This window comes from Mytilus edulis, chromosome 4 (genome assembly GCF_963676685.1).
Source record: "Mytilus edulis chromosome 4, xbMytEdul2.2, whole genome shotgun sequence".
Lineage (NCBI taxonomy): Eukaryota > Metazoa > Mollusca > Bivalvia > Mytilida > Mytilidae > Mytilus > Mytilus edulis.
This window is the reverse complement of record NC_092347.1, coordinates 54,138,500-54,150,760: the sequence shown is the minus strand read 5'-3', so window position 1 is coordinate 54,150,760 and position 12,261 is coordinate 54,138,500. Positions and strand designations below refer to the sequence as shown.

The following is a 12,261-nucleotide window of genomic DNA, read 5'->3' as shown; positions in this document are numbered from 1 at the left end:
TTTTAATTTTTACGATTTTGAAAAAAATCCTGTTAAATTCATATAAAATATTTCTAAATGCGAGTTCAAATTATTGCGTTTACAACTCAGTCGCATTTTTCGCAATAATAAAAACCTCGCATTAATTTCTGAATTTACAGTACTGTCCTTTATATTTAGGTCATTTTGACACAACAAAATATAAAGAAAATGTAAACTTTCATCTGGAAATTGAGTTCTTTTTCTCAAAATAAACCCACTAAAACTGAACTTTAAATGCAAAAGACCCCTAAATGGCTAATTTAACAGATAATGCTTTAAGGAATAGTCCATGATTATACATGTTATTAAAGAATTCATGAAATTTACACAGATTCAGTTGAATGGACTAGAATGAGATAAGTTATATAGACATAAAGGTTTTTTCCAACAGTTGTGGTGTAAATTAAATCAGTTGTATTTTATGGTTGACATATTTATGTATATACATGTATGTAGATCTTTAGCTTTTCAACGCATTGATATTTTATAATATCGATTATCTATTTATTGTTCTATTGTTGGTATTTTTCAGCTTCCTAAAACAGTTTAAACACAACATGAATGCAAGCTTGATAGGGTGTCCTCACACATTTTGACGTGGCTGCAAAATTTTGGTTGACATATGTATCCTCTTCTCATCGGTTATTGTGCAATTAAGAATGCATTCTGGTGTCACAATTTCATTTGAAAAGGCATGCAAAGTACAAATTCATATGACATACGAAAACATGATCTGACCATATACATGTACATGTATAAGGGTAGTAATGGGGGTACCTTATTGACATATTCTTGCCAAATGAAGTTAAGTGTAATTTGTAGACATGACGATAAAATGTACACTTTTTTTCAGACGATAAAAAAATCAGCTGAATTTGACGAATCACGCTATTTGTTTTCCAAAAATAACAGTAATGATAATTATTTGAGACATGTGACAAATCACCTTAAGGATATCTTGACTAATCACAAGTAAATTTTAACCAATTTGAAACTAAAGGTATGCGAGAATGACCGTTTGATGCCTGACAGTAAAGGGCATTACCACCCTCATATATGTACATGTTATCAGCTTTTTTACATATAAGCCAGTGAGCTGCAATGAACTTAATGGCGAGTGAGTGCAGCTAATGAGCTAATGTGAATCAAATTGTGTCCTCAGTGGGGGATATTTTAAGGAATCTATACGAACCTGATTATCTGTTTATCGTTTTGTTAATACTGGCTTTTTCACCTCCCTAACTTGGCCTATGACATTTTTTTACAGACGAAAGCAAGCTTGATAACTACTCCTCACACACATGTATAGATAATTGGCTTTTCTACACATGAATATCATAAAATATTTGTCAGTAAACCGTAATGAAAATTTTTAGCAAGTGAGCCCAGCTAATGAGCTAAAATGAATCAAATTGTGTACTAAGTCAGAGTTGGTGATATTTTAAGGTGTTTTTACAAAGAAAACCTGCAAATCTCAATGGTGGATCCAGAACTTTTCATAAAGGGGTGGGGCCTCTGACTGACCAGAAGGTTGCCCACTCCTGTCATGCTTCGTTGATTTCCTATATAATCAACTAAAGGAGTAGGTTTAATAAGGCCCTTAAATAGGCCCTTTATTTAGCTTAAATATCCAATTGGGATTAACTGACCAATATCATTATAAATAATAGTTAATACATGAGTGACTAGATAGAAAATAAGTTTTTGTTGCATATTTACGTTCCCGCGTTTTATTCATGACATCACAAATAGCACTCATTTTGATTTTCCTCTAAAATACAATGAAAATGGGCAAATTTCCATTGAATATTTGGACAGGAAACAATTAGAGCGCATACGTCGACAAAAAAGATCTTTGACAATAATGTTTGTAATGACATTTTACATGTCTGACTTGAATAGTTAGTTGTCGACAGCAGTGTGCTCTATGTTTCCTGATCTTAAATTTGTCTGAAATCCTGCCGATTTTGTAAAATTTCGCCAAAATCCCTTATTTTCACATAATTGGGATGTAAATATAAACATTTTTTATCTTGTAGCATTGAAATTTAAAATTTGGGCCATTTACTTCCCACCTCCTGGGTCTGTCTATGCATCTGTTTATCTTTTTGCGTAATAGTACTAATACTGGCTTTTCCCCCTCACTTACTTGGCCCTAGACAGATGCTCATCTGTTTATCGTTCTATAACTGGCTTTTTTAGACTAGAGATTTCATGCGTACAAACCTCACCTTAAACCCATGTACTATTGACCCTTTCAGAATCCGGGATGTCTTTTTTTAATTTTGGGATGTCTGAATTTGAAATTTTTTAAATTCAGGACTTTGGATTTCATGTTTTTAAGCCCAGGATTTCAGGATCAGGACCCCTCCGATCCCTCTTAAATAATGACTTATTCAGACTTGCCTTCTTATTCTATATAAAAAATCACAACTCAGAACAGGAGCAATGACACTATGTCTAATTTACTTCGACTACTGATCAGCTGCAAACCTAAAAACAGACACAAAAAAAAACATAAAATAGTGATTGGAAGATTGATTACACTTTGAATGTATAATTCAGACACTTGTTACATGAGGATCTGGTTTGTTTACAAATAATAATGTCACGTGAAGGTGCACTGACGTCACAATTTGCAGTTTTAGAAGAAATTTATAGTCCATCAAATAGATTAGATTTTTCCTTTTGACACGAATAGGTCGGGTTGACATTTCTGTCATCGGGGATAATATTGAGATAAATGGGATTAAACTGACCGTCAAAATTGTCTAGAGAAGCACATCTCTAGAACCTTATAATTAATAAGCCAATTACTTACCAAAATTACTCTATATTAATAAACCCTATGTAAATGAAACGATAGATAATTTTGATGATGGCTATGAAGCTGGTTAAATTGGCGCTAAAATATTTTTACTCCTATTGCTTTACGTAACATAATTTGTATAGAATTAAATTTGACTAAAGTTCAGCATAAAAATACGTGAATATGCAGAAGCATGACAATATATATTACTGATAAAGTGTGTATATATTTCTGTAAACGAAGTTGCCTGTATACTTCACTAAGGATTACATTTGAGCGCAAGGAGATCTCTATTTGTGAATTGGTTTATTAACCCCTTTGAACCCCGGGTTGAAGTTCAAGATGTTAACATATTAACGGATATTTTTAGCGTTGCTTTTACCATTGAGGCCATCTATTTTTATTGCGGGGTTTCACATATTTAAATCGGAATTATAGAAAAATGGAATGTTGTTAGCAGAATCAAAATAGAAAATGATGAACACTTGATTAGTTTCAGCAATACATGAATTGGATTGAGGGTCTGTGTATTCACATTATTTGTAAAGCTGTCCTTATTCCTGTGAAGCGTGTGCTTTACATCAAGGCTTGCTATGCTTTACATCGACACCACAGTGCTTCAACCAATCAGGGAATGTTTATTTGGGGCATTCGACCTATATTTACTCAGATTTTGGCACATTTTAATCGAAATTATAGAAAAATGGAATATTGTTAGTACATATAAAATAGAAAAAGATGAATACTTTAAACTAAAGATGATTTGGATGGAGTTCTGTGTATTCACATTATTTGTACAACTCTCCTTACTGATGCCATATTTTGGAATTTCTGTGACCTAAATAGTTTGCGAATATTAATATTTTTATAATATAGTATAGTAAAAAGCTACAGTATTAGTTAAATGTCAATGTTAACAGACTGTTGAAGGTATGACTTCCTGAAAAAGTATCTGGTATCTATTAGGTCAACCAAATCTGATTTAAAAATTGATCTTGATTCCTAATTTTACCTTTTCTAAACAAAGATCTATACCTTATGTCATATAACTCAAAGAAAGAAAATGTTAACTGTTAAAATCATGTAATATTCCTTGTTTTATTTAGGGCAAAGATGCTGGTCGGATGATAGAGAAACCCATCACCAAGTGTGACAGTGGCACACAGACAGATACACATTTCATGGAGACAAATATTGTCAAATCTTATGAATGGAATGAATGGGAGCTTCGACGGAAAGCAATTAAACTGGTGAGGACAAAATCATAAGCATAAAACAGTACAAATTCTAAATATAACAATATTTTCATTGTCCTATGATCTTCAAATAATTTACACAAGAAAAAAGAATATGTAAGGCAAAGTTCAGTGAGACAGTAGAACACCAAGCACACCAACCAAACACTAGAGGTTCCATACAGTCTTTCCCCAAATGAACTCTAGTAGTTTTTGGTACATTTTATGTTGGTTTTAGCTGAAATACAACATGCTATAATTTTATATATCAAAGATTGGGTACATATGTACATTTGTGTCAACAGTGTTACAGGGTATCCTTCGTTACAATGACAACCAAACCGCACAATAAAACCCAAAAAGGACATTACAATATACACCAAAAATGTTATTATCATTTTGGTTTGTTTAATTTCAGGCTAACTTAAGAACAAGAATTACCCACTCTGTACAAACCAATCTGAGTAATATGAGAAGAGACACAGCCATTCAAGTCTGGCCTCCAAAGTATGTATATATATGCAAACATAAGAATAAAAATGCTTCTTTCTTAGTTTTTAGCCAATATTTTATCATTAAAAAATCTGATAGTGGTAAGTAAAATTCACAGTATTGAAGTCTAATAAACAAGTAAAAATATTATTTAAATGTTAATAAACCACAAAATGTTTTTGACAAAGCTATGCAAATGCAAACTTTTGCAATGTAATATTACTACCCTTTCGATTTTAAAAAGCTTGTCTATTTCTTGATTTTGGAACATATATTGCTAAATTGTAGCAAAAAGGTTTTCTATTGAAGTCAGAGAAAAAAGAGAAAAATAATACCTTACTATAATGATAATACGAGTTTATAAAAAAAAAATTAATTTATAAATTTGAGAACCCTTTCCAAAAGAAAATGGTAGTAGTAGATTTCTTTTAAATATTGAGTCAAAGTATTTCATTCATTCAGTACATTTGATTTTGTTTCATTTTTGGGATAAATTATCATTGACAACATTCCTCTTTTTCTTCTTTCAGAGATCATACAACACAGACCAAGACAGATTCCTACACAAATGTACCTCAGCCTACAGTATTCCTGGCAGGTTTACGAGGTGGTGGTATGACGGTGCCTACAGACATGACCAAAGTAGATCTTACAATTGATGTAGATCAGACGTGATTGGAACTGATTAAACTATTTGAATTTGACAATTTTAAATTTTGTAATAATGATGTAAACCAAACTGTGATAGAATAATAATACTTAAAAGAAATTAACTCTTTTTTCTTTTCACATAATATTGCCAAAACTTATTTTGCATTTGTCCATCTATCCATGTATGAAGGTGTCATAGAATGCACCTTTATATTTATATCCAATATACACCATGTATGAAGGTTTCATAGAATGCACCTTTATATTTATATCCAATATACACCATGTATGAAGGTTTCATAGAATGCACCTTTATATTTATATCCAATGTACAAAGTGTATAAAGGTGTCATAGAATGCACCTTTATATTTAAAAATGTATATCCAATATACACCATGTATGAAGGTTTCATAGAATGCACCTTTATATTTATATCCAATGTACAAAATGTATAAAGGTGTCATAGAATGCATCTTTATATTTATATCCAATGTACACCATGTATAAAGGTGTTATAGAAGTCACCTTTATATTTATATCCAATGTACACCATGTATGAAGGTGTCATAGAAAGCACTTATATCTTTATATCCAATGTACACCATATATAAGGGTGTCATAGAATGCACCCTTATATTTATATCCAATGTACATCATGTATGAAGGTGTCATAGAATGCACCTTTATATTTATATCCAATGAACACCATGTATAAAGGTGTCATAAAATGCACCTCTATATATTTATATCCAATGTACACCATGTATAAAGGTGTGATAGAATGCACCTTTATATTTATATCCAATGTACATCATGTATAAAGGTGTCATAGAATGCACCTTTATATTTATATCCAATGTACAAAATGTATAAAGATGTCATAGAATGCATCTTTATATTTATATCCAATGTACACCATGTATAAAGGTGTCATAGAAGGCACCTTTATATTTATATCCAATGTACACCATGTATGAGGTTGTCATAGAATCACCTTTATATTTATATCCAAAGTACATCATGTATGAAGGTGTCATAGAAAGCATCTTTATATTTATATTCAATCTTTTAGGCATGATAGGAAGGCTAAGAAAATAATAATAAATTTTCTGATCAATTTCAGAAAAATGAATGAGGCTTAGAAAAGTTGAAAGGGCTAGGTGTAATTACCATTTCTTCTATAGTTTCTTTTCAAATATGAAAAAAAATTAAAAAATTCTGACATTGACCTTATATTGTTGTTTTACATATATGTATATTTGTACAAACGAGCCAAGTTTGTATTCTGTTGACTTATATTGTTATTCTTTTCTGTAGTCTCATATTTATTTTTCTCAGTGTAATGTTGTATATTTATTGAGTCTCATAAAGTGGAATATTGTTTCTGTACTTTAAGTATGATGTTGTATTATTTGTATAGTTGTTGGAGTGAGTGGTTTGCCAATACTCCTTGTCTATGCCTCTAATGTCAGTGATCAAAACACTTACTCAAAGTGATACTCTCATAATAGAGCAAATCTCAATTAAGTCTAGATCTCATCCTTGTAATTGAGCAAATACCAGCTCCGAAAAACAATACCAAATGTAACATAAGGGATATCTGTGTGTAAACCAAAAACATGGTTTTAGCAAATCATACTGGCTTAAAGCAGAAAGATATATTAGAATGAATAATAATTTTATTATAAAAAACAATTAATTAATCTGGTTTTGGCCATAGGGAAACACTCAGCATACAAGACAATTTTGAGTTCCTGCCTGAGCAAGTCAGCTTGCAGCCTCCAGTGTGAGGAAGAACCTGCCTGCCCGACAATACGCCAGCCGGGAATGTGAAGCGAGGGTTCTCCACTTAGGTGATGAGACTAGGCGTCTCATCTGCAGCCGGTGTGTGCAAGGTCTGCATGGGGATAGCCCATGTGCTAGTAGAGTAGCAGGGGTCTATCAAACTGGCGCTGGAATAAATTTGATAAAATTTTCCCCCAAAATGCTTGGGGATGAATGAAATTTTAGAAATAACCAGTGATAAAATTCCATCAAGGAATTGAAATTAATAAAATAAAATATATATCACTAGTAAAAACTGAGATGTTTCCCTTGTCAGGACACATTATTGAAGGTGTTAGGAAGGTGGATGGTGGGCGGTAAATTAAATAATAGCACTGTAAAACTATATCAACTAGTCAAGCCTGCTATGAACCAAGAAAGTGATTATACAAAGACCATGCATATGGCTTCACACACAGATAGGGTACACCAATTAACAGTTGGAGGAGTCTGGCCTCACTGACCTTTAGATAATATACTAATTGTTGTGTAATTAATTTTTATAAGATCTGGTATCATAATCTGCATTTCCTCACCAACAGTGATTGTTTATGACATGTATCTGATTAAGAAAAGATTAAAGTGTGCCTCCTAGTGAGATTCCAGTTGTAACTACAAAGTGTCAAATGCCAGGGATTTAACCTCAAGATATACCAAGTGGTATGTGTATGTTAATTAAATGTATCCATAATGTCAGCATCTTTATTATCACATTAATTATTAAGTGTAAGCTGGAAAGTCTGTTTGTATAAACAGTACTTATATTATTATATATAAGTACCATAATAGTATAGTCATAGTAGATAAATGGATAATGAGATCATACATAAGCAACCAATGTAAACTGTACATTTTGTCATTTATTACCTCCTTTACTGGTCCTGGCATACAATTAAAGGTTCTTATACATAAAAAGATGGTTCTAGTCAAGTTGAATGTAGTACTTGAAACATAACAGAGGTAACTTTACAATGAATAGCATAGTAGTTATCTCAATGTAATAATTTGAGTGTATCTGCATATTTGACCAAATGATTATCAAGTAATGTTTTGATGACTTTGGGAAAGACTTTTGCTGAAATATTGAAATGTTTTCCTAAATGACGATTCTTCAGACGTAGTTGAGCACCAGTTGTTTTCAATATTGTTCATGGCTGTTAAAACCACCTGCATTTGTGAAAGGATCCACATATTCAGTACTGAATAGATGGAATCTTATAGTACAGTCACTTTAGATAAATGAATAATTGGAACATACATATCACTTTTTTTTCTAAGTCCCAAGTGGTGAACGACGACAAGAAGCAAGAGAGAGCCACGGCTACCTAATTGGAACATACATAAAAACGACATTGCCCACAACAAAGTTGTCGGTGCCATATAGTTTTACCCTATTCCGAAATTCCTAAATTCCGTAATTATGAATTCCGTAATTCCAAAATTCCGTCATTTCGTCATTCCGCAACAAACCATTATATGGATTGTATTTCTAAACACCTTCAGATGTTGGGCTGATTTTTTGTATGTGAGTTAACCATGATGTGTTACAGATCAAGTTGAAGTTTCTTTCCATCTGCTAATTTTTGTCGAAATTACGGCTTTGGACTTTGATAAATTGTTGAAAATCACATTTATACAGACTTTTTTTCTAAATGCCTTCAGATGTTGGGCTGATTTTTGGTATGTGAAATTTCTGATCAAGTTTAAGTTTTGTTCCGCTCCACTAATTTTTGCCACAATTATGGGCTTTGGACTTTGATAAATTGTTGAAAATCACAGTTATACAGACTTTTTTTCTATACGCCTCCAGATTTTGAGATGACTTTAGATATGTGAGACTACCATAATGTTTGTGTCCACATGTGTTATTTAAATTGCAGATTTTTCAACTTTTTGGGACAGGGCCATTCGTGTCGCTTTGACACATCTAGTTTAACTATCTGTATGTACAGCTTATTTCAAATATTTTGGCCACGAGCATCACTGAAGAGACATGTATTGTCGAAATGCGCATCTGGTGCAAGAAAATTGGTACCGTTAATTTTATTACTACCACTGGGTCGATGCCTCTGCTGGTGGACTATTAGTCCCCGAGGGTATCACCAGCCCAGTAGCCAGTACTTCGGTACTGGCATGAAAATACGGATTTTTTTGTGTTATTAAAATTTGCTGTTACAAAATGATAGAAATTATTATAAATTAAGGAATGTATCTCCCTCATGCAAAGCTCTGATTCCTTTCACGGATTTGGCTATACTTTTTGGACCTTTTGGATTATAGCTCTTCATCTTTTATATAAGATTTGGATTTCAAATATTTTGGCCACGAGCATCACTGAAGAGACATGTATTGTCGAAATGCGCATCTGGTGCAAGAAAATTGGTACCGTTAATTTTATTATTCGTATATCGTTGTCATACACATATGTTGCAGTTGCCTGTTTAATTGCATCACCAAAATGATCATTGACCAGTTTGGTTTTTCATGTTTATGGCCCTGCAACAAAGTTGTCGGTGCCATATAGTTTTACCCTTGTCTGAAAGTCCAAAATTCCGTCATTCCGAAACAAACCATCATACGCAGTTTTTTTCTAAACTTCTTCAGATATTGGACTGATTTTTGGTATGTGAGTTAAGCATGATGAGTTACAGATCAAGTTTAAATTTTGTTCTTCTCTGCTAATTTTTGCTAAAATTACGGGCTTTGGACTTTCATAAATTGTTGAAAATCACAGTTATACGGACTTTTTTTCTAAATGCCTTCAGATGTTGGGCTGATTTTTGGTATGTGAAATTTCTGATCAAGTTTAAGTTTTGTTCCGCTCCACTAATTTTTGCCACAATTATGGGCTTTGGACTTTGATAAATTGTTGAAAATCACAGTTATACAGACTTTTTTTCTATACGCCTCCAGATTTTGAGATGACTTTAGATATGTGAGACTACCATAATGTTTGTGTCCACATGTGTTATTTAAATTGCAGATTTTTCAACTTTTTGGGACAGGGCCATTCGTGTCGCTTTGACACATCTAGTTTAACTATCTGTATGTACAGCTTATTTCAAATATTTTGGCCACGAGCATCACTGAAGAGACATGTATTGTCGAAATGCGCATCTGGTGCAAGAAAATTGGTACCGTTAATTTTATTACTACCACTGGGTCGATGCCTCTGCTGGTGGACTATTAGTCCCCGAGGGTATCACCAGCCCAGTAGCCAGTACTTCGGTACTGGCATGAAAATACGGATTTTTTTGTGTTATTAAAATTTGCTGTTACAAAATGATAGAAATTATTATAAATTAAGGAATGTATCTCCCTCATGCAAAGCTCTGATTCCTTTCACGGATTTGGCTATACTTTTTGGACCTTTTGGATTATAGCTCTTCATCTTTTATATAAGATTTGGATTTCAAATATTTTGGCCACGAGCATCACTGAAGAGACATGTATTGTCGAAATGCGCATCTGGTGCAAGAAAATTGGTACCGTTAATTTTATTATTCGTATATCGTTGTCATACACATATGTTGCAGTTGCCTGTTTAATTGCATCACCAAAATGATCATTGACCAGTTTGGTTTTTCATGTTTATGGCCCTGCAACAAAGTTGTCGGTGCCATATAGTTTTACCCTTGTCTGAAAGTCCAAAATTCCGTCATTCCGAAACAAACCATCATACGCAGTTTTTTTCTAAACTTCTTCAGATATTGGACTGATTTTTGGTATGTGAGTTAAGCATGATGAGTTACAGATCAAGTTTAAATTTTGTTCTTCTCTGCTAATTTTTGCTAAAATTACGGGCTTTGGACTTTCATAAATTGTTGAAAATCACAGTTATACGGACTTTTTTTCTAAACGCCTTCAGATATTGGGCTGATTTTTAGTATGTGAGATAACCATGATGAGATACAGATCAAGTGGTGGTTTCGTTCTGCTCCGCTAATGTTTGCCGAAATTACGGGCTTTGAACTTTGATAAATTGTTGAAAATCATAGTTATACAGAATTTTTTTCTAAATGCTTTCAGATATTGGGCTGATTTTTGGTATGTGAGTTACTCATGAGAAGTTACAGATCAAGTTTAAGTTTTGTTCTGATCCATTAATTTTTGCCAAAATTTTGAAAATTGTTGAAAATCACAGTTATACAGACTTTTTTTCAGCATTTTGAGCTGAGTTTTGTTAACAGTTAATTTATAATTATGAACATATCAATGTGAGACTACCATCATGTTTGTGTCCACATGTGTTATTGAAATTGCAGATTTTTCAACTGTTTGAGACGGGGCCATTCGTGTCTCTTTGACACATCTCGTATTATTTAAAATCCACTTGATCTGAACAATAATAATAAAATAATATAAATAAATAAGCTTTATTTAGAGTCGGCATGGTATATAAAACATAGACAAACTTTGGTAGATAGTTGTAAATGCCTTGAAAATGGAACGCCAAGCATCATATTACTGCAATTTTGTTTAGACTACCACTATGTCCTCTTCATAAAGGAGCTATTCTACATTTCTGCAAGATGGGTACTGCAGTTTCGATTTTTTATAATTTCTTACAGATATGAAAAGCTACAGCAGGTTTCAAAGCACTTTGAATACGACAACTATGTGTAACTGAGGAAACATGATTAAAAAAATCATGAAAAATAGACAAATGTTAAAAAGATTTAAACAAAATATATTGTATCCACAATGCATAGAAATCTAGCTATTGACAGCATTTTTTTTATGAGTTTTATGAATGCTGAATACTAATATATATATTTTTCATTATTTTTCATCTAGAATATGGAATATATATATATATATATGCATTTCAGTCTGCAAAAGTGATGCAGACGCAAAAGAAACAAGTGTTGTGTTCATTTCATGTCTGCAGTGGCAGCATCTTTCTAGTGCTAGACTCAGAAGAAAATTTAAAAAAAAAGCAATGCACTGGTTTTGTAACGCTCGCCAAGCAGTTTGAAGTTGTTTGGTGTTACTTTTTATTTCAAAACTAAAATAATATTTTTATTTAAAGTTTTAATCAGAATGTCGATATTTTTTATGGGTTTGTATGCTTTTCTTATGTGTATATATTATATGCTCTTCATTTAAGAAATATATTTTAGTCTTCCTATCAAAGAAAAAAGTACTAGAATCAATTTAAATGTTAACGCTTTATTTTAGCTTTCATATTAAAGAAAAAAGTACTAGTTTCAATTTTACATTTACGC

The 12,261-nt window shown here is 32.5% G+C and overlaps 1 protein-coding gene across 1 annotated transcript in view; it reads left to right on the top strand.

Annotated features, from left to right (window-relative positions):
- The window catches only part of LOC139521921 (cilia- and flagella-associated protein 206-like), a 32,275-nt gene extending 26,949 nt beyond the window's left edge, over positions 1 to 5,326 (top strand). The window contains exons 14-16 of the mRNA XM_071315674.1: positions 3,937 to 4,080; positions 4,484 to 4,572; positions 5,088 to 5,326. Coding sequence (XP_071171775.1) covers positions 3,937 to 4,080; positions 4,484 to 4,572; positions 5,088 to 5,232 — 378 coding nt within the window. The 3' untranslated portion in view covers positions 5,233 to 5,326. The remainder of the gene's footprint in view (positions 1 to 3,936; positions 4,081 to 4,483; positions 4,573 to 5,087) is intronic.
- The last annotated feature ends 6,935 nt before the right edge of the window (positions 5,327 to 12,261 follow it).